Here is a 24,401-nt window from a genome sequence, read left to right as displayed (position 1 = left end):
GCAATTCAAAAACAAAACCTGCATTTTTAGTGGAAAATGAAAATTTTCACTTAAATGAAGAAGAAAGTGTAAAATGATGACAAATGATCAACAAACAAATAAGAAATAAAATATTTTGCGATAATTACAGTCAGCAAATATAGAGAAATAAATCACGAAAGAAAATTTCGTAGTCTATACCACATAATGCAATCAAGAACTTTATAGAATTTTAAACAGTAATTAAGGACCTTAAAGATGCTACATGATTATTTAATTCTTTATTTATGTTCTGTTTCAGGAGAAGTATCAAGACGTTAAAGGTAAAGATGCAGCTTGAAAACAACTTGACAGAAGTAGTTTAAACAGAATGCAGCTTCACATCCGAGAAATACAAAACTATACTTGACAAGGCTAGATGGAATACACAAATACCGAGGGAAGAACAGTGTTCAAAGTGAAAACAGTCTAGAAATTAAAACGCCAGATGGAAAAACACGGAAGTCCTTCAGGTACAATGTAGCCGAAAACAAATGAAAACAAAATCTTACTAACGGGTAAGAGTGACTAAGTACCACTTACGAGTAAAGTTAAAAACTCTACAAGGATGCCAGGCACTACAGACACCTACAAATGGTTCACCTCAACTTCAAACAGTAGCGGATACAAGTACAGAAGCTGTGAATATCGAGCTTTAAGAAGGAACATCAACACCAGCTAAAAAAGTTCGTATCATTGAAAAGCTTTCTTAGGTAAACCAAAACGTTCCGACAGGCCTTACGTCAGAGTTTAGCAGTGCAATCAGCTATCAACCCTAAAATGGCTAGAAAAAGACGTAGCACATAATTTTCACTAATATAGTCCTTAAGACAAAATCTTTCTAAATAAATGGTAAAACCTCAGCCAACCTTGTTGCGACGAAATTGCTCTGGAAGGCGCGCAAAGTGTCAGCTGTGTCAGCAATGATCACGAAAAGACGTATCACGGGAAAAAAACTTGCACGCTCTATCAAAAGTGAAAATGTCCAAAGAACGAGGAGAAATGATTGTATTAATAATGAAAAATTTGAACTTCTGCATTAATTTAATCTGAGGATGCAACTTGCGAAATGCCCAACAAACGAGATGTTTTGCTGATTCAGAATGATAGGAAAACAGCATGCTAAGAAATCTATAATGGAAATGACTCAAACCAAGGCATATCAAACATTCAAATTGAGGAATCCAAATGTAAAGGTTGGCCAGCGCAAGGTTGACGTTCAGTCCAACCCAAGTGCGCCGAACAAACGTATCAAAAACAGGATTTCTGCTGCTGCACCTACTATGAAAACATTCGACTAAAGACCCAAACTTTTAGCAAATAATCAAACAAATGCCCCAAACACTGCCAAGAGCCTTACTAATCTTATCATGTACAATAAGAATGGACCTTATCACTTAAATTAATGTATAGACAGAATTATGAAAACTTAAAACTACTAAATGAGAAGTTTGCTGACAGCCTGTTGCCTAATGGTGATAACTTGGTTTCGTTGAAGTCTTGGGAAAAGAAGAGAGTGTCGCTATGAGAGTATATTTCTCGACTTCATTAGTGAACTCACATCGCCGAGAGAGCCATACGCAGAACACCTGGCATTATGACCAATTCAGAGATAATATTCAAAACATTGAAGAAAGACAAGAAGTAATGGCGATGGATTTAAATGAAATTATACGTGTCGCTATAGACGTGAAATATAGTTTGTTCTCTGGAATAAGAAGCAAATAACAATACATCTAATGCTGTTGTATTACAAAAAAGGCGGTGAACTGAAAAGAGAATTTACAGATATAACAGATTATATGAAACATGACTCCTATGATGTGTCAGAATTTGAGCAAGCGACTGTAAAACACTTACGAGATAATACTTGTTTGAATGAAATTCATCAGTGGACTGACGGTGGTGCTTTGTAGTACAAATCTCAAACACAGTTTCTCTTCTATCACTAATGCTGAAAAACTTTTTGCACTAACTGGTTTACCCTGGAGTGATTTATCATAGACGCGGTTGCAAAATGTTAAAAATCAATAGATACTGACCAGTTGTGGTACTACGGAAGCTTTTACCGTTGTAGTATTTATAGGAATAAAAATGTTCAACATCAAAAAGTAACGGTTTAGCAGTTTATTTAAGAAATAATAAGTTCCCAAACGTGGTTTATCGTAGAATAACCCGATCTTTGCGTTCTTATGCGTAAGAATGTATCACGAAGGCCGTAGGCCTAAGTGATATATTGTTTCGCATAAGAACGAAAAACCCGGGTTATTCTGCTATAAATCACACTTGGGAACTTATTATTTCGATTCTAACACGACAAACTAGTATCAACAGTGTTAGAAAAAAATTGTAACTATTTCTTACGACCGTGCTACGCACCTGGATCGGACGACGTCATTGAGTGGTTTATTGCAGAATAACCCGAGATAGATTTTGTATTTGGTGGTCGTGTTAGAATTCAGAATATACACGAGGGTCATTCTAAAAATAATGACAACCGTGCCGGAGTATAGTAGACAGTCAGTACAGATTTCATATTTATTTTATCTCTTGAAAATATTCGCCCTTGACTTTCATACACTTCCGCAGAGGTGAACGCTATAGAGTAGTTTCACTTTTGTATGGTGTTAAGTAACAGAAAAATACCACTCTGTCAGGATACGAGTTATATAAACTAGGGAAATGCTCTCGCCTTTAGTATCTTGAGCAATGAAATGGGTCCAATCGCTAAGGTGACTGTCCCAGAGTAGCTGACAAATGTAGAATGTCCTTCTTCAAAACATAGATACTGTCATCCGTCTAACTATTGATCCCCTTGCGGAGGTGCGCATTGATTAGTGCTATTTATAGAACTTGCTTCTGATTGGTCCAAATTCGTACATGGTATTTTACAACGAGTACCTGATCTAACGAATAGTTGGTTCCCTTTTACTAATGTATATAACATAATATGTGATGCTTGGATCCAGCTATCACTGTAATTAACCCAAATCGTCCAAAAATGACCGAAAGCCAATTATTTACAATAATTAAACTATAATTGTTGTAATAATAGAATGCAGATTGAATCATGCACTATCTGTGCTTATGTATCACGTTTCCAATACATCAAAAATAAAATTATTCTGACACACAAAAAATGATTTTAGTTAAATATTTGCGCCCAGTCAGCATATTTCCAAGCCTTAAAAAAAGTTACAAGAGAGTCACAAGGACTTAGGTCTGGTGAACAAGCGGGATGATTGATTTGCACCACTTTTTTATCTCTCAGAAACGTTTGAACGATGGCACGTTTGTGAACCGCAGCGTTGTCCTGAATGAACTGTGACCGCAAAGACCAGTCCTCGGATTCATTTTTATTTTTCATTTGCAACAGCTTTTAATACTTTGTCTCTGTAAAACCTTCCAATGAATGGCTTTCCTGGCGGTGTAGGAATTAATTATTTGTACATCAGTATACCTGAATTAAGTAAGACAAGATAGAAATTCAATCAAAACCCTTTTGACACATTTAGTTCGTTTTGCAAATACTGGTCTACATTCACACTTTTCGCAACATTTCAAGCACCAGTCGGGCACAAACTTTTCTTCAACTTAAGGTAGTTCTGCACGTTTGAGGCCTAACTTAACTAAAGGAACCAGCGTGGGATCCATCTGGTCTAGTCGCGTAATGGCTGCCAGGTATTTGAACACTAATTTTTCACTTGGCATGGCAACAGAAGTCTAAATGGAATCTAGTTTCTGTTTAAATTTCATTGTGGATGTATTTTGGACATTTTGGTAGAAAAAATGGGAGAGTAGGTTGTATTTGGTGAAGTGAAGCTCAATTTTAGTATGAGTAGTACTTCCAGGTCACAGCAGTGTGATTTTGATGTCAGTTTACAGTAAGCAAATATGACCAGAGAAATCTCTCTTAGAAGATACATGACCCCTACTTATCTCTTCATTTTATATCAGTTTTATCATAACTCTTTAAAATGAGGTAAGGATTTGTTCTCTGAAATGGGTCTAGCTATGTTTGGTAGCTCTTTATAAAAGGTCAGTTTTATATAGAATATATAGGGAAAACTATTTAGCTAATTGTGACCTTTGATAAACCGGAAGTGATGGCGTAACCTCATTTATCCGGACAACGTACAATAAAGCCTGGATTCGGCGTACGGAAATAAAAATCATTTTATGAATCAATGATAGCTTGTTGGTAAATTTATTAAAATGGCTGTTTTACTGTATTTCTAAGGTCAAAATATGATATTAAAGCATATGACACGTTAAATAACTAAAATAATATCTTAAAATTAGCGTGAAATATTCGGTTCACTTTAATCATGGTCAAATATCTCAAAACTAAGCACACGGACCAATACATTTTATTTCACCTTTTATAGGCCATATGTTTATTAACAACTGTGAGAAGTTTCATCAAAATCTACATTGTACAAAATATTCTATTCGCGAAAATGATTTGAAAGTTATGATTTTCAAATAGACACCCATTATGAAAAATTGCCTGAGGTCGAAATTTTTCAAACCAGTCTAGCAAAAAATCAAGCACACGACCCTATCCTTTTTATTTGCTGAATCATCTAGGTATATTCTGAAGTTTAGAAAAATCAGAGTTTAATCAAATTCTACATTGTAGAAATTTTTTTTATCCAAAAGTGCAGAACTACCGTAAGTTCTTGGCAAATGTCTCACGAGTTATCCTCGTTGACATGCCAAGAAAAGACGCTATCTAGGACACCGTGTACCTGGCGTCTTTATCAGTCAGACGTCTTACAGCAGAAATGTTCTCAGTGATTATCAGCCTTGGAGGTATTTCCTAAGAACAGCATGATTTAAAGTACGCTCTAATTTCAGCCTTTTGTTCGCTTTTCATATCTACGTGTAATTTGCTTAGTGTATATGACAACACATGTTACAATACTAAATATCTCCGAAACGGTACCGTAGTTTTCAATAAAACTTTGCAGGATTATAGAGGAGTCATTCATGTATCACCCATGTAAAAACATGAATATCTTGTCTATCAAACATTTACGGAAGCGCGTGATTGTCATTATTTAGGGAATAGCCCTCGCGTAAGCGATAAATATTTTATGATATGTTCTGATTATGTTCTTCTGTCTTGTAGATGGGTAATGTTTGTATTGCTGCATCTTTTGACAGTGCGTGTGTAGTAAATATATCATGTCTGTCTCTGTATTGTGGATGAATTATTTTTGTTCAAATAAAAATAAATTTCGTCCTGTCAAGTTGTTGGTTGTTTGTTAGGGAATGGAATTCGTGCTACTACACCAAAAGGAATAAGATATATATTAATGTCGAGTTCTGTGTGTTTCTTCTAATTGCGATTGGATAAAATGAATTCTGTAAAATTGCCTTATTTCGTATGCACTGTATCCGTGTTGTTACATTTGTCCTATAAGGCAAAAAGGACAAAAACAAAAAACAAAAACAAAACATCACGTAAGTTTTACCGATCTATATCATTTAACACATATTTTTTTCACAATAATTTATACCGCTTTCATTCATCATTAAATATTCAGAATATTAGATATGAACTGATCAAATAATTCCAGTTTAAATTGTTAAGTGATAACACGCTGCAAGAAGGGAAAACTGAACTTTAATTCGTAGAATTGTATCATTAGGAAAAATGGTTTACAAGAAAGAAGAAGCATTTTTGCAGATGTTGTCATTGGAAAAGTTAGTACTTTTGCACCAAAATATAATCTAAAGTCAACAACATGTGTGTAACGGTTTGGACACAAGTAACCTGTATAGATTTAGTATAGGTAACGGCTTGGATCGCAACTAAATTCACGTGATCGATTGATTAAAGAAGATACAACTACAGTTTCTCTGGGATATCAGAGTAGCCTTGTGATCATAAAATCTTAAGAGCTGGGTTTTACAACAAATCGATACAAAATGTTACATACTGCAAACAGGTCATAAAACATAACATCTAAGCTAAAATGTAAAGCAAGCTGTGTATAAACGATACAAGAATTAACGTTGGTGTGATTATAACTAATTATTTTTGTTATTGTTACTAAAGAATGTGTTACGTAAGATGTTGTTCCATACAACAAGTGCAAAACATTCAATGATAGAAGTTTCTGTATTATTGGTCCAAAACTTTGGAATGACCTGCCGTTAGAACTACGCAAAAGTAAATCACTTGACACGTTCAAAAAAAATCTTACGACACTGTATTTTAGAGATTTCGCGGCATTGTTTTATATTTTTGATAACTGTTTATCATGCGAAAACAGCAGGTGATAGTTCTTAAATTTTTGTTAAAGGTTTTACATTTCAACATTTATATCTCCATGGTTTGTTTAATAAACGCACTTGTTGGTAGGTCTCTATGTGTAGGGTAGTGTGTAGTATTTCTTTCTTAAATAGTATATGATGGCACCATTAACGGGAGGGGGGGGTTGGAACCTCTACATGCAGCTCGTCTGGGCGTACCAGGGTAGTGTGTAGTATTTCTTTCTTAAATAGTATATGATGGCACCATTAACCGGGGGGGGGGGGGGGTTGGAACCTCTACATGCAGCTCGTCTGGGCGTACCAGTTGCTTTAAGCACTGGTATTGGCAATAGGGGTAAAATGACCTCAAGGGGAGGGGTGCGGTCATGACTATTTACAATAAGGCTGTTATTATTATTATTATTGTCATTATTAATATTGTTATAATAACTATTATTATTATGTACAACGCCATTGAATATATCATTGTATAAAAATTGGCGTTTAATCAAATTATTCAGTTTCAGTTTCAGATACAAATATATTCCTGGGACCATTTCAGAATGAAAAATCAAATATCCTGATAGATAGGTCAAAACTACTTTTAAAACATATGGTGTAAGTGCTTCTGAGTGCAAGACCCATACCAATCATTCGTTTTTGAAACCATGAGGTAGGTCACAAGACAGTCTACCGTATCGAGGATAATTTGATATCAAACATAAACAGGTAAGAGTAGATTTCCCGGATGCACAGAGCTCTCCAAATTCTTGTTCATTTGTCTACCACATTTGTCAGTTGCTTTTTAGGAACTGCGATACGTAAATAAATAGAGACCAGGCCCCTTGTAAAAAACTCTTGTTTGCCGTTTCCCCTTCCAATTTATAGGCAAACAGCCTGAACATATTAGTGTTCGCAATTCTAAAAGGAATCCTTTCGTTGGGTTCGACGTCTCGATTTGGTAAAGTTATGTACATAAGCTGTTATATTAGATATCACTACAAAGAAATTATTGAAACTAAAGACAATTGTTCACTGTGATGATCTAGCATGTAACGCACAGTTACCGCAAGTTTGCTTTTTCACAAAGTTATGCCCCTTTTTTGTTTAACGTCAGGTATCTCAGTAACCACTAGTTTGAATGGATTAAAATTTCACACACTTGCTCACTGTGATGACCTAACATGCACTGTACAAGTTTCATAACTTTAAATTTTGCTTTGTTACAAAGTTATGCCGATTCTTCAACATACCTTTTTGTATGTCAAGTCAAGTCAATACTTTTATTCAGAGTCACAGTTTACATGGTGTAAATACATGTGAACAAATAAATACACATAACTGATAAAGTTCATACGGGAGTGGCAATTTCTGAAGGGGAAGTGATCAAATCAAGAAGACACTTTAAATAGAAAAAATGATACTGTACGATGAAAAATATCAATAACATAATGTCAGATTTAAATAACAAATAGAAACAAAAAACAAAAGCAAAAATAGAAGTTGAAAAATAAAACAACACAAAACAAACATTGCTTTCAAATTATATGGCACGTTATTTTTGTTGTGTAATATAGAAGTAGCTAGGTTTGCATATACTCTGTTTTGATTGGACGAGTTCGCAGGGCGCGCGAAGATCACGGAATCCACGTGTACAGTTTATGAATGGAGGCTACTATCGAGAGTTTATCTTTAATTGTAATAACAAAATAAGTCCGAAAGTACATTTTCCTTATGCTGATATCAAAATGGATTAAGATTTCGGAATGCGTGGACTTACACGAAGGTACTTCATTTTCTTTCTTGACTGAAATACAAACGAACAAGAATTCGTAATGCATGGACTTACACTGGTTTGTTAAATCTTATTATATCATTTGGTACATAGTAAACACTGTTTAAGAAAGGTATGTATACAGATAGGAAATTACTTAAATTCTCGCAATACATGTTTAACAAATAAGCATAAATTATGATTAATTGTTTCATTTTTGCACTTCATCAGTTCTTTGTATTTCAGGATATTTGGTCTATGGGAAAATCTATGAGGAATATATTTATTCCTAAGAGCTGTAAAGAAAGGACAAATTAAGAGGTAATGCATTTCATCCCCAATATCGTTAAGTGGGCACTGTGGGCACTTTCTCTCCTCATGTGCAACGTAAGATTGTCGCCAGCGCCCGGTTTCAACCGGAAGTCGATGGTTTCCTGTTCTGAAATGCAGGAGACTTAGTCGGAGCGAGCAAGGCAACGACAACAAATAGCTTTCCATCAGAAGGTTATCTTTAAATAGGCTATAGCCTGTACCTTTTGATGATCCAGTTAGGGAAGTTGACCACTGCTGGTTAAATTGGTCTGTTAGAACCCTTTTAACCAAAATATCGATACCTTTACAATTTAATGTCGCCTGATTAAGCCAGTAACAGGAATAGCCAGTATTGTCTAGAATGCTCTTAATACAAGATGACCATTTAAAAGCGTGTACAGACTGTATCATGTTCTGATAACAAATATAAACAATTTTAGAAAGCTTGGATAAGATTATTTTATTCCAAAACTTTATCATTCTAGCTTTAATGATAATTTCAATTGGGTATCGCCCAAATTCTGCATACTGCATATACCTAGGGGTACTGCCCCTACATTTTCCTATTTTACGTAAAAAAGTACAAAGGACATATTCTATCAAGTCTAGATTACTATAGCCCCACACTTCGCATCCGTAAGTTAGTATTGGTAAGATGGTGTGATCAAACAGCTTTAACTGAAGATCCAGTATGCATGTATGTTTGTTTGTTTCACTGACCATTTGTAAGAATGAAATGAAACTTAACGCGACATGCTGTGCTCAGGTTCCATTATTTGGTATTGCTTTTTTTCAGAAAGGTATGTCCCTATTTTGACAGTGAGGAAAAGTCTATAGCTTAAAGATAAGTTTACGCAAAGTGCATGTGTCACTTACATATTTATTAAGCTTTATTTAGTGACAAAGCGGTCGAGCTTTATTGTCCTCGTTTAAATTCTTTATTTGCTCTCTTTTCAATGAGATCGATGTAAACCACCGTGAGACGATTTTCAAATTTATAACAGAAATCAGCATATACCGCATAAGTACTTTTTTTCTGCGTTTTCTGCGGGTGACAGTAAGACCGCAGATTTAAAATCCGCAGAAAATTTTGCCCTAACATGCTATGAAACGACGACACAGGCCGCCATTGTAATCCGGTTAAGTATAAGATAATGTCCGATAGCGTTATCGTCTTTTGTCCCGCATGTAGCCTAAAGCAGAAGAATGAAGTTGAAAATTAAGTAGAAACTTACGGTAATATAATAGAACAGTGTTATTATTGTTTTGCTTTTGAATAAACCATAATAAAATTATCGACATTGTTTTGATTTTCGTTCACCATTGATCGTTTTTCTTTCTATAATGAACTTGTCCATCTTTCAATTTGGTCAGTGCCATTAACTGTTAAAAGCGGTGCTTGTCAAAAAGATACTTACTGAATGGCGATCAGTGCAGATCTTGATCAGACTGCACAGAATTGCAGGCCGATCATGATCTACACTGGTTGCAAAGGCAGAATCAATTGTTTCCAGCATGATAAGGGTTAATCAATATTTGAGAATGAGATGAATTTCAAAATTAATTAAAGTTGTCATGGATTGGAACGTTTGAAAATAGCAGAATTCTGGTTTAACGCCATTTTCATTTTTTTCTAGATCTGCCTGGTGTCTTGTCCAAACTAAGGCAGAAAATACTAACTGGGCGTTAAATGTTGTTTCTACGGAAGCATGACATTTTTAAATTAAACTAAACAAGTCATGGCTGTTTAACGCATATATGGAGTCATGTTTGATTCAACTAACTTTGGGTACAAAATACTCAAAGTTACAAAATTACAAAATATGACATGTGACGTATCATAATTAAAGAATTGCTAAATATAATCTAGTTTTACAGCATGTCCAGTAAAATCCATTTGTTTTAAATTAGAACTTAAAATGAATTATAAGATACAATAACCTGAACTTTCTGTCATTTGACTAGATAAAAAAATTAAATTAAAAACATCAGGTACGAAAAGTAGTGAACACTACCTAACAATTTTATCCAAAACTGTGAACTTTTTTAAGTTTAATGCATTGACCGATTTTAAGCAAATATATATGACAATATGCGTATGACTAAAATGTTTCCATAATAATATCGAGTGAATACATGTCTGAACTTCTTACAGAAATACAGTGTAAAATATATTAACAAAACTATACACAGATAACACAGCGGGGCATCAAATACACTGCATCCATCACACATAATTTGGTAAGCCCGTTACTTTTGCCCCAAGCCCTTCGTGAGTTCCAAACATGTTCTAAAGCTACAAAAGCTATTCCCGACAGGTACACAAAAATGTTCTAAAGTTACAAGCTATTCCCGCCAGGTGTACCACCTTGTACCACATTGTTCTGAAGTTACAACAGTTGTACCTGCCCAGCGCCCAGTTACAAGAGTAATTTCCGCCATGTGCCCAAACATGTTCTAAAGTTTAAAGGGTTATTCCCGCAAGGTTTCGAATAATGCTCTTGAGTTATTTCTTTCAGGTGCCGAATAATGTTCTGAAGTTACAACAGCTATTTCTGTCAGGTGCCAAAAGATGATCTAAAGTTACAAGTGTTATTCCCGTCAAGTGCCCAATTATGTTCTAAAGGTGTCCAAAAAATGTTCTAAAATTACAAGGGTTATTCTAACAATGTTCTACAGTAACCAACCATGTTCTACAGTTACAAGAGTTATTCCCTTCTGGTGACCCATCATGTTCTAGAAACATAAGAGTTATTCCCGCCAGATGCCCAAAATGGTATCAGCTTAAAAGAGTTACTCCTGTCAGGTGCCCACCATGTTCATATGTTACAAGAGTAATTTCCGCCAGTTGCCTAGGTCCCAATTTTATGAATAAACTTAAGTAATTGCTTAGCTAAGTCTGTTATTTCAGATGCTTGTTTTGCCCTTTATACGTCTTCAATGTTGACTTTTTCATCTATATCAGAACCGTATATGACTATTTCATAATTAAAACACAATAATTCTGTATTTTACAGAAAACGAAGTATAGAAATAAGAAATATACTTAAGAAAATACTTAATGTCGTTATATCGTGCTTAAATAGAAATACCACATTTGCGTGACTGAAAAGGTACACAAACAAATACTACTAACCATATCATAATTCAGCTATATAATACACTGTTAGCGAAAAAATCAACATTAAACAAGTGAATAAAGTATTGCCATGCAATACAAAGTCCCCTACTGGAAGGCACCTAATTTTCTCAACTGCAGTATAACAAAATGAACTGATATCTGTCAATGATGTATAAACAATATGTTATAACAACACACTTGGATTAAAATTTGCATATATAAAAACAACCAGTTGCTTTCATATTGATTTGTTTGGCCGATTATAAAAAAGTTATCATATAAGTTATTTATAGTAACAAAAAAAAAAAAATCTATATAATATAAGTCCACAAGAAACTCTTTACCAGGTAGAGATAGGTCAAAATACACCTAAAAATTAAAATTGGATGTAACATGCATGTTGTACAACAGAAAAGTGGTCTCGATTTTTCTCTACGGCCACTAATAAAAAAAGTTACAATATAATCTATTTATAGTAAAACAAAGGGATGTAATTCTAAAAACAAGGGTGCCTCATGGTGGTGAACATTTGTGCCAAATTACGTCAAAATCCCTCCATGCATGGAGAAGAAATGCTCCTGACAAATTTGACTTTTGACCTCTAGATATGACATTGACCTTAGACCTAGGGACCTAGTTCTTGGGCAAGACAATCCGTCTCATGTTGGTGAACATTTGTGCCAAGTTACATCAAAATCCCTCCATGCATGAAGAAGAAATGCTCCGCACAAAGTCATTCTTGTATCTGACCTTTGGTCTCTAAGTGTGACCTTGACATTAGACCTTGGGCCCGGGTTTTGCGCATGACATGTTGTCTCATCCAGGGGAATATTTGTGCCAACTGATATTTAAATCCTGTTTTGCATGACAAAGTTATAGACCTGACAGGAAAAAATCCTATTGACCTTTGATCTCAAAGTGTGACATTGACTTTTAAGCTTTGGTTCTGGGTGTTGCGCATGACATGTCGCCCCATCATGGGAAACATTTATGCCAAGTACTATTATAATCCCTTGATGGATGACAGAGTTACGGACCGGAGAGGAAAAAAACTCTGTTGACCTTTGACCCCAAATTGTGACCTTGACCTTTGAGCTAGGGGTCCGGGATTTGCACATGACACGTCGCCTCATCATGGGGAACACTTGTACTAAGTGATATTAAAATCCCTTTATGAATATCAGAGTTAAGAACCGGATACGAAACAGACCCTGTTCATGCCATGTTAACATTTGACTGCTAAGTGTGACCTTAAACTTTGAGCAAGGGGTCTGAAAGTTGTGCACAACATATCGTCTTATTATGAAGTACATTTGTGCCAAGTAATATTAAAATCCCTTCATGGATGGGAGAGTTATGGACCGGACAGGAAAAAAGCCATGTTGACCTTTGACCTCCAATTGTGACCTTGACCTTTAAGCTAGGGGTCCGGGTTTTGTACATGACACGTCGTCTCATCATGGGGAACATCTGTGTGCCAAGTAATATTAAAATCCCTTCATGGATGACAGAGGTATGGACCGGACACGAAATTGCGGACGGACGGACAGACGGACGGACGGAATGACGGAAAAGCGCATTCCTATAGTCCCCGAAACTGGTTTTCAACCAGTAGGGGACTAATAACAATAAATTAAGCAATAACACAATTTTGAAAAAACAGACTTAACTAAGTAATTACTTTTGTTGTTTTTTTTTCGCGAAATTGGGGCCAGAACTTTCTAAAGTTGGAGTTATTTATCTTAGGTACCCCCAACATTTTCTAAAGTTACAAGAGTTACTCCCGTCATTCCCATCAGGTGACCAAAAAATCTACAGTCTATAGAGTTATTCCTGTCAGGTACCAAAAAATGTTCAAAACTTAAAAGAGTTATTCCCGTCATACCCGTCAGGTGCCCGTATGATGTTCTAAAGTTACAAGAATTTTCCCGCTAGATGACCCCGATTCTTTAACAGGAGTAATGGTAAGTTACGATATTTTAAAACATAGAAATGTCCATAAAAATATATATAGAAAAGGAAGACAACATAACAAACAAGAATGAATATCCACAATGGAAAGCCACATTGCAAAAGTTATGTAAAAATGTAAGTTATATATAAGAAAACAATGCTTAAGAACCAAAAACATGTATTGAAAGCCTTCGCAGAAGACAGAAGAAACTAAATAAACATGTACTTTAACCGTTTGCAGATGGCAGAGTAACGACGGAACACCATTAATTTCACTCTACATTGAGCTTTCTGAAAGACTCTGTAGGAGTATCATCTTCTTTTCTTTCTTTCAAGTCCACTCTATATTTTTCACAAGAAAGATCTTTAATATATTCCCGGAATTCAGGGCTCATCATGTCTTCTATCATTTCATCTAAAATTAAATTTATACAATTAGAGTGGGTAAGTAACATAATGGATCTTTCCTACAACTTGAAACGAAAGTACCGACATAAAATATTTCCATTTATGGATTTTCCTAAATTCAGAAACACAAATACGACATTTGTTTTTAAATTATACACATTTCCTACAATTGGGAACATAAGTTCCGACATAAAATGTTTCAATTAAAGTCTTTTAACTTTAATATAGAACATGTAATTTAGCAATTTCTTTTTGTGGTGTGTATGTTTTTACCAGTAAAATAACAATGAGCGTTATTACCTATTTTTTTTTTCAAAAAAATATAAAAGCAATAGGTCAAGCTCATGCTTGCTGATATGAGGCTATGATTGCTCAAGACGGGATCTTGTTGAAATACAAGTAATCTTCAATGAAGACTTAGGACTTCTGCTATTCCTTTCTAGAATAAAAAAGCAATTATCCAACAAATTCTTGTCAGAGAGGATATTTCGTTTGAACAATTTTTAATCATAGAAGACGCTCAATACACATTTAAACAATAATCAAACTGATTTAAAACAAAAATCGTTTTTGTTTCAGAAATATAGATATGTGGTCCTACATACCAACAATACTTTCTTGTGTCCCCACTCGCGGGCCCTCATAACCGTCCGGCAGATACTCATCAGGTAATGCAGACATACCTATCTCATCGTACACCTTTGTTAAGCTATTTCCGTGTAAAAACATCTATAAAGTGTAACATATAATGCTATAAAAGGGAAATGTAATGCAAGTTCTCTATGTAATTAGGTCATGTCATTTAAACTTTGGGGTTAAGCAAAATCCAACATTACTTTTTGATTTGTAATAGATAGTATGTAATGCGATTTAATACAAGAAAATAATACCTTCGTCCATTACCGAGATAGTGCATCTGATCTTTTGAAGTTATATGCTAATCGAACCATATAAAGTATCCTCGATATCTGTTGCGATATCTTTCATAATTCTAACTGTAAATTTTTTTTTTAATTTCACACGTATTTAGACGACTTTTTGTTGCGAATAACGTAGCAAATTTCAATATAAACAAGTATTGCAAAGACATCAATTTATTCATTTTATGATCACTAACACATTTTTAAAATGTCACAAAAATACACATAAAAATAGTGCTTTCAAAAAACAAGCAAATGTCCTTTAAAATGATACAGAGTGTGGAAACTGACTTATTTTTATCGTATCGGCATGCTTATTTTGTCGTTCTTGCATGTAGGCGCATTCGAATGACGCTAACGCACCAGCACGGCATATAAACTCGCCGATACGTCAAATAACGTATTTGCCGTATTAGCGGGCTATTTTATTGCCGTTTTGCATTCTGACATGTTGGTGCTTTTAAAGAGCGCTAACAAGCCAAAACGAAATGGCAGAAATCAGACACCATACATAAAGCTTGAATTGAATAAAAGCTGACAATCTTATGCCATAAACGGTTTATTTGAAAATTATTCAAAACTAAGAGGAAAAAGTATTGGAGGACTAATTTGTCGTTCTTTCGTTGTGGCAAATTTAGACTTAGAGTAACCTCCCTGAAAGCATTGAGAAAAGTTAGCACAGCTAGAGCAACAAGACATGCTAAGACTTCCACCGCTGGTACACTGATTACTCTGATATCCCATCAAAATGGGGAAAAATGCAAACAGAAACCGTATAATAACCACTTATTCATTTGACACTGGATGGAACAAAAATGATTTTTTCTCTTTATCAATGTGGGAGGTAACTGTAGCTAGGAATTTGATAAAAGTAGTATTATGGACATTAATTAACAAGATCTGCTTACCCGATCTTTCAACTTCTGTTTCATCAGAGGTGATATTAACGCATACATTGCATCATAAAATATTGGCTCATTATACAAGTGAAGGCCCTTCACTCTTGCTGGCATAGAGTTCTGAAAATAAGAAAATAAAAAAAAAAAGATCTGTACTTAAATGCTGACAATATTTTCATACGGCTAGTGCTGCATTTGGTCCTTTATCTACGGCATATATATCTATTAAAATAGTTATTAACGTTGCACCGCAGGTCAACATTATCTGGAAAGTTTGTAAAATGAGCCAGCTGGTAGACGCTATTTGTTTCCACATTTTATTTCTAATTTAAACTGTCAAAGCACAAGTTAATTATTACCAAAAGGGCATTATTTTTGTCACTCCTAATTCCGATTAGTACATACATATTTTCATGCAACAGGACCTGAGATATCAATATTTTTCACAAAGGCATTCAGGTTTCATAGCGAGTGCGTCACGTAACTTGTGGCCGCGTTTGCGCTAAAAAGTCCATGAACGGCGGTAAAAAGTTTGCAAATATTTCACACTACTACTCTAAATATATATAGGAAAGGAAAGAAACTCGCTTTTTAAAGATATAATGTTTATGATTTAAAAAGTGGGACCTTATTTCAAGGTCCGGGTCTCAATTTTGTAGCAATTCTATGTACTGGTAGAGATGTTTTATAAACTGCTCGAAATAGCGTGGATCTCTTTAATCACTGGACGAGCACACAGACCTAAACGTTTCATTTCACCACATTAAATGCCATATGTTTATTACGACTGAGAGAAATTTCACTAAAATCTACTTTTAAGAAAATATATTTTCGTGAAAATTCATTAAATTTGAGATTGTCCTATGACTCTCCTTGAGAATCCGTCTAGCAAAAAGTTGATTAAACGACCCCATCATTTTTATCTGCCGAATTGTGTAAGTTTATCTTAAAGTGTTGAAAACTCAGGGTTTTCTCCAAGTTGTACTGTAGAAAATATTTTGAACCGAACGTGCAGAACTACCTAAGCATCTGATTGTCTTATAGATATTTGTTTAAGGCAAGCTTGTTTTAAATTCATTGAGTATATTAAATTAAAGAGAAGTAATTAACAAATTTGTCGCTACAAATATTATATTTTAAAAGTAATTAATCCTTAATCTCTAAATGAGATTTGTATTTTACTGAAGGTTTTGGGTCTTGCACGAGACACACTGACGGCTAATGTGAGTGCCAAGTTATTTGAATGCCCATCTATATACTGCTATACCAATGACCAGACAAGAAATTGGGCTCAGAGTTTGACCTTGCTCCTCGAGCTAGGGCCGGGTCTTGTGTGCAACACTTCCTCGTTTTGTTCTTTTGCATGTGTTTGCCAAGCTGTTTACAAATTCGTCCATCCATTACAAAACTTTCCCGAGCAATAATTAATTTAGAAATGACTGTTCCTATGCAAGTAAGAGTAATAAACTTATGAAAAAATATACCTGCCAAAACTGCATTAATCTTTTTCCATTTTCTTGACCAAATAAGGTCAACATGTGATTCATAGTAATGTCTGTATTGTCTACAAACACTACGAGGCCATTTACTTGCACGTTCTCATCCCTCATTGCCCAGTCACATACCAGCGCAATCACCCGGTATAAATTGGCCACTCCCCATTTCTTCTTTACATCATTTAAGTCCAGTCTCGCTAAAATAAAATATGAAGTGCAAAAGAAATACAATCAAATATGTATTATATAGCCAGCCAAGCCAGCGATACAATGTGGCTACTTGATTAATTCGTTTGTTTGTTTTGGGTTAAACGCAGTTTTTCAACAGTATTTCAGTTATGTAACGGCGGACAGTTAACCTAACAAGTGTTCCTGGATTCTGTAACAGAACAAACATGTTCTCCGCAAGTAAGTGCCAACTTCCCCATATGAATCGGAGGTAGAGGACGAATGATTTCAGATACAATGTCTTTTATCAAATCGTCACGGACAACATACGCCTCGCCCAGGGCTCGAACTCACGACCCCGCGATCCGTAGTTCTGCGCTCTCCCCTTTGAGCTAAGCGGGCGGGCTACTTGAGGTAGGTAGAAATCGAAGCAAAGAATCAATATGGCTAGTGACAGCTAAGGTGGATTTAACTGTAGACTCCTACTAGTAAACAGTTGGAAAATAAGGAAAGAAATGAAGTATCTTGTCAGCGATAAATGTCTTTATCTGACAATATGTCACATCTCGTGCTACATTTTTTACTCTCTCGAATTTCGTAGCCAGATACACTTTTATTCCGCAAGCAGATCTTATATCTTTAATGTAATGAAATACGCTTACCAAGTTTTTCTATAACGACTCTTCTGCCGTACTTGTCTAACTGCTTGGGTATAATATAGAAGCTGAAATAAGTTCCAATGTTGGCAAAATTATATAGAAAATATATTATTAATTTGTGCGTTATTCAAAATTTAACCGCCTACTTACATTTGGAAACAGGTGTACAAAATAAAAGTTTAAAAATAATATAATGTAGTTAATTTATATATTCGTTTACTTAATCATCACCATTTGTTCTGGTTGAAGAAATTTAAAGAGCACTTATCTCGCATATCATGATGTTTAACAAGTTATATACGTTTTCATATGCAGAGTAATTTAACTGATTTTCAATTCAATACAATTCGTAAGAGATGTCAAAATCCAAACAAAAATAACAATTAGGCTTTAATAGGTATTGGTTTGCGCTTCCACACATGCAGTGCCGTTAAGTTCCGAATTTGGAAGGCTGCACTTTTTAACTGGATATTTGTCCATGTTTCTCGCTCAAAAGACTAGCAAAACTAAAAAAGATAGAAACATAGTCGTCTATGAAAATAGTTTGCTTTTGAACGTAGACATCCGTTGCAGGCAAACAGCATTTTAACACATACACTTCCTCAAAGCAACGACAGAGCTATCATTTATACTAAATAATACAGGCTAAATATAACGATCATCATTTGCTTATATTACAGAAAATTCTATCACGGCCGGATTTTTTTTTCCTTTTAAACACAGAAGGCTGAAAATGTGTATTTATTTTTCAGACGTCACAATTATTACGTCATAGCGTTAAAAGGCATGGCGACGCGCTGAAGAAGAAACTAACAGAAAACAGGCAAATATTTGATGTATGTCGTCCAGGACGTACATAATAATCGTGATAACTTGTCCGCATTGAAATAAGATGTCTCAAACAGTGATTTGCTTTTGAAAAAAAATCATTGTCGTTTAGATGCGTATTATTATACTCATACTACTCCTGCTGCGCCCTCGTGATATAATTCCTCCGCATCTAAAGTCCAACAATGATTTTATTCAATGTAAAATTATTGTTTGAGATATATCATTTCTTAAATGAATCTAGCAGTTTTTGTTGAGAAACTCCGTCTTATGTCATAATTTAAGGTTTAGACCAGTAAAGACAGCTCGAAAATTACGTGGTATTTTATGCAGTCTCGAATTGTCCGGTTTTTAAGGAATGTTATATGTGCATTGAGCTACAATTTCGTCCGGAGAATGCCGGAATTACCAACGAGAACACGTAGTCACACGGAAATTGACGGATGTACTTACGGGTTCACTACCTTAAGAAGATCTACAGTAGCTCGCAATTTTCCATGAACCTCAAACTTTAATATTTCCGTCATCTATTTTTCTTGCATACCAGACAGGGATTTCTGGTGGTTTCAACGGTGCTGGAAAATTCCATCTTTACACCCTGACTCTCGTGCTCTAAATGACGTATAACGGACTACATCTTTGTAGCAGATTTGTGTAGTAATTATAATGACGTAAAACCGGATAAAAATCAAATACCTTGATAGTTCCCTTTTGTTCCTTACAATACATTTCCTGATTAAAAACCCCGTCATTTTACGGAAAAAAACCCTGAACGCATCATTGCAGATGATTAAACAAAACCGGTACTATTACGTTGCGTTTGTATTTATAACGTCATGACGTACTTTCTGTTTGCGGACCTAAAGTTCCCGTGCTTTGTTAATGCGCTATTGAAAGAAAACAAGTGCTATAACAAAGTCATTTATTTGAATTTATCTTTACTATTTTTGTTGAATATGGCATGAAAGAAAAAGATTCAACCACTGGTGGTAAGTGCGAGGGAAATATCAGGCTCTCGGGTAACTATTTACGCGATAACTCGGCATACCCTCGTTACCGCCAAAACATTTACCCTCGAGCCAGATATTCCCATCTACCACGAGTGAATTAATCTTACATTATTTATACGGGAAGCATGTATTCACTGGCTGTTACAAAACGGAATATAACGATGTTGTTTGTTTTACTTAATCTATGTATTTCTATGTGTAAAATTAACCGTTTACATATCCATACATGCACGTGTGTGCGTGTATTCCAGAGGCAGCTTGCTTTGGAACGTGGCTATGTCTACCGGATCCTTGTTTTTTATTCGATAAAATCAACATAAAATATAATAATTCATTGACTAACCCAGTTTTAAGGATTTCCTGTATGGCTGGTTCAGAAGGGTCCACATTTCTGAACCAGTCTGGTGTTTTTGTTTTACACGTCCAGTAATTTTCCAGCGTTTTTCTCGCTTCCAGTTGACTAAATTTTCTAGCTCTTAGAAATTTTAATAGAAAGCTAAAATCTGAAGAAAAAAATCATCAATTAAGAAAATATCATGTATAAACGGCTAAATTACAAGGAAAGCAGTGCTCAGAGCGTCTTTTCTGAATATGTACACGTGTGCCGGAAAAGCTATGTCGAAACTGACCAAATGGTTTACCATATTTCCGTCGACCATCACAATGGTTTTCATATATTTGTAGCATGCTTTATTCTCCTGAATCGAGGACCAGCAGTCAAGTATAAGCAAATCCATTAATTGCGCTAGTGATATTTGGTTAAATTGCCGATCATCTTTTTTTTGTCACTCATTTCTCTTGAACTTCAAAACAATCAGTTCTTTTCTAAAAATTACATTATATTTCCTTTCCGTTGACAAACGCGGGCGTCGCAAAAACTGCGACCGAAGTATTCGTAGTTCTGGCGCTTTTCCTTGTGTGGTTAATACAAAAAGAACCTCTTTTTTTTCAGTGGAACGAAATAAAAGGTATTTTACGCGTCCAACCGATTAAATTGTAAAAAAAAATAATGTAGATACAGCCAAAGTAGTTTTGCATATATGTTTTAAGTTATCGACTAATCTACAATTTAGTAGAAAACTAGGATTAAACGGTCTATTTAATAATGTCCCAAATGCAACTTTACCTGTAGGTGTTTTCAGCCATTTCTGTTGTAATATCCACTGTCTAAACGATTGTACAGCAAGTATTCTATCTGTGTCGTTGAGCTCATTCAGTTCCCTCTTCGCCTTCTTCTTACTCTCCTCGTCCAGCTTGCTCACGAACTTGATATCATCTGGTATATAAATAAACATTATATATCCAATATCATTTCATATCATACAATTATTACCTTTAAATGCGATACCGACCGAGACCGCAGCCCGAGAAAGATATCCCCTTCTCCATGTCGTCACGTTGCTTAAAGCCGATAGTTCTGCGCGTTCAAATCGAACTTTTTTCATCACTGTAGAATTTGATTAAACTCTGATATTTCAAAACTTCAGAATATACTCGTACTTAGAAAGTTAAGCAAATAAAAAAGCTAGGGTCGTGTGCTTGATTTTTTGCTAGACGGATTTGATGAATTTGGACCTAACGCAATTTTTCATAATGGGTGTCTATGGGAAAATCATAACTTTCGTAACATTTAATCCGCGAATAGATTTTTGTTTACAATGTAGATTTTAATGATATTTCTCACAGTTGTAAATAAACTCATGTCCTATAATGTGGTGAAATAAAATTCATAGGCCCGTGTGTTTATTTTTAAGATATTTGACCATGATTAAAGTGAACTGCACACTAACGCTAATTTTAAGATATTTTTTTTAATTATCATAATTATTTTAACTTTAGAAAGAAAGTAACAGTTCCATTGTAATAAATTTACTCATAGACTGCCATTAATTCATAAACTGATTTTCATTTCCGTACGCAGAATCCAGGTTTTATTCTACGTTTTCCGAATAAATGACGTTACGCTATCACTTCCGGCTTATCAAACGTGCAGAACTACCTTAACGTCATAACATTATAACTCACTGTCAAAAGACGTTTTTGACTCCGCCTAAGAAGTAGTGCGACATTTTATCAATAATCATGTGACTGTCTGTAGCGAATTGTGTCAGCAGCATGCGTATGTACAATAATTAGAATATCACACTTGATATATCCTTGTATGCTACAAAACAGAATAATCATGCAAGTGATATTTTTTTCAAGCATTTGATTGATTTAGAAGAGAGAGTCAAAACAGAGAAGTTCTATGACGCCATTTTAATATGGACAATATAATCAAACAATAATGAACACATCAAACTTGATTTGCAAATGTGATATTGATATATTTGTTTTCTATCCAATGTTGTAAAGTTTAATAATAAAAGTGTCATATAATCATATTGGTTCTGTTATGTATCTTCGAGCATTAGGTTTTTGCCAATACGACCACCCTTTGATCAGTAACAAGGCCAATATGACATCACTTGATTGAAAAGCGTTAATGTGCTTGATGTATCGTGGCAGATGATCTTGCAGTTATGTAGAATATCCTTGTATGTATTTTAACAATAAATATATCATACAAAAACATACTAGCTGAACGTGTTTAAAATGAATAAAACTGTAGCCAGTACTTACATTTGACAGAGAGTGATGCATTGATTTTATTCGTACATAGACCAAGGCATTCACGTAACAATTGTATTACACTGACTGATTCGTACCAAACACCTGTCATACAGTATTTTAAACATTTTTGCATTTAATTTTTTACTATGTCCATACAATTGTTTTTTAGGTTGGAAGGTATATTTATTGCTATATATAGTGCAAACAATTATGTTGTTGAACGGGTAAGAAATGAGCTAATAATGACCCAATATTTGATGATCCATGACATCAAACGCTAATTGACGCAGATAGATGTTATCAATACATTTCTAAATGTTTCCCCAAACAAAAGTATGGATGTATTTTATTTTCATATATGCATAGTTGTTAATAATGTTGATTTAATTGATGAAAGTGATGTGAAACATTAATTTATATGAAAACTCTTCAATATCAAAAGATATACATGAGAATGTATCAGATCCGTAAGACAGCAAATGTCATTTTATAGCAAAGTCTTACCCTCTTCAGACGCCATATTCCTTATAAAGATTAAGTCAAATGTATTTTGCGCGTCTGTCTCACTCAACAGTTAAGCTGTTACTAATACATCATTATGCTGGAGGCGTTTCAAAAATAATAACGATCAATATCGCTTTTAACTTCGCTTGCGTAGTTATATAGCATATGACTCAGCAAACTTAAGGCTTAGAAATACGCTTTGAGAAACAAAAATCAAACAACACCAAATCATAGAAAGAAAGAGTTGTTTAACACGAAATTTGAACAGCATGTAAAACATGTATATTACTTTACGAAACAAGTGTCAGTATACTGATATAAACATTGAATTCCGGAAAAGGACTGTCTAAAGGGGCCCTACTTCCGGACAGTCAAACGCCTTTAAAAACTCACCATTTTCAAAGAACTGTTACACATGTTCGTTTTGATGCATTTGCAATGGGCGATATCGGTCAGTTAATTCCCCTGATAAAACAGGTGCGCGTATAGGTGGCGCTACATGCGAATAGGTCCTAGAAAAGTGTGTATACATTATTTACATCGTTATACAGTCGCTGACACATCAAAATATTAATAGATTTGGAAAGTATCCGACAAAGTCATCAATGTTAGTTGTTTATCACTTGAGCAAAATTTTGATTGAAGATCTTTATTCATATCTATGGATATTCTATGCTGCAGACTGTTTTAAGGTATATTTTCTGTGTGTCAGTTAATTCATAGACTGTATGATTGTCATATTTGTTAATTGTGGCAATAAGTGCTTTATTTAGCTTTAAAGTATTTTTTTTTCAATATTAAATGCCCTCCTTGGAAAATCCATTCACATTTTGCAAGTATTCAGACTATATTCTTTAAATAAGGATCAGTATAGACAGTATATAGTTACAATTTAATCGGGAAGATCTGCATACGCAGCTTAATGCCATGAGGTCTTGAATAATATAGAAATTATAATAATAATTACTGTAAAACGTTAAAATATACGCCCTTGTGATAAGATGTCCCTTCAATTTTCCATTAGCCCAGTTAATTATCACAGTTGTTTTCTCATATATTTTATGAAAATATCATCCATGAGGCATAAATGATCTCTATTGACAAATTAACTTATCTCGTGTTAATTTTAATTTTATGGTGTTGCTTCTTTAATTTTCAGTCAATTCAAATTCACAGCAACTTGCCCACGTAAAGTGAAAAACAAATTTCCAATAAAATGGTCATTGGTTCAATCTCAAATTTTTGTCTGGCCTAAAGCATCGCCTCTTGAGATAACAACCTAACAATCAGTTGAAATGTTTTTAATCAACAAAAAACCCTGACACGTTTGTTTCTTAACTATAGAAAACAAAGTAGAAATATCACAAGAATGTCAAAATATGAATCTTTTGAAGATTTTTAATATACAGACCACAGATTTGTAGAGCTTTGGAAATAATAAAAAGAAAACATAT

At 34.6% G+C, this 24,401-nt stretch overlaps 1 protein-coding gene across 1 annotated transcript; it reads right to left on the bottom strand.

Annotated features, from left to right (window-relative positions):
• Positions 1 to 10,405: 10,405 nt before the first annotated feature.
• On the bottom strand, positions 10,406 to 23,061 carry LOC123550032 (alpha-tocopherol transfer protein-like). Its single transcript, XM_045338472.2, has 8 exons — positions 22,948 to 23,061; positions 20,957 to 21,106; positions 20,174 to 20,333; positions 17,996 to 18,057; positions 17,154 to 17,362; positions 15,679 to 15,789; positions 14,456 to 14,579; positions 10,406 to 13,857 (listed from the first exon to the last, which is right to left on the bottom strand). Exons 1-8 carry the CDS (start codon positions 22,961 to 22,963, stop codon positions 13,715 to 13,717), a joined length of 975 nt encoding a protein of 324 aa, XP_045194407.2. The 5' UTR covers positions 22,964 to 23,061; the 3' UTR covers positions 10,406 to 13,714.
• Between the last annotated feature and the right edge of the window lie 1,340 nt (positions 23,062 to 24,401).

This window comes from Mercenaria mercenaria, chromosome 6 (assembly GCF_021730395.1).
Source record: "Mercenaria mercenaria strain notata chromosome 6, MADL_Memer_1, whole genome shotgun sequence".
NCBI lineage: Eukaryota > Metazoa > Mollusca > Bivalvia > Venerida > Veneridae > Mercenaria > Mercenaria mercenaria.
Note: the sequence above shows the minus strand (reverse complement) of the source record. Positions and strands in the feature narration are given on the sequence as shown.

Coding starts and splice junctions, on each gene's coding strand:
- LOC123550032 (XM_045338472.2), bottom strand. Junction 17,363..17,995: donor AGTCGTTATAGAAAAACTTG/GTAAGCGTATTT, acceptor ATTTTATTTTAG/CGAGACTGGACTTAAATGAT. Junction 15,790..17,153: donor GATTAATGCAGTTTTGGCAG/GTATATTTTTTC, acceptor TCTTATTTTCAG/AACTCTATGCCAGCAAGAGT.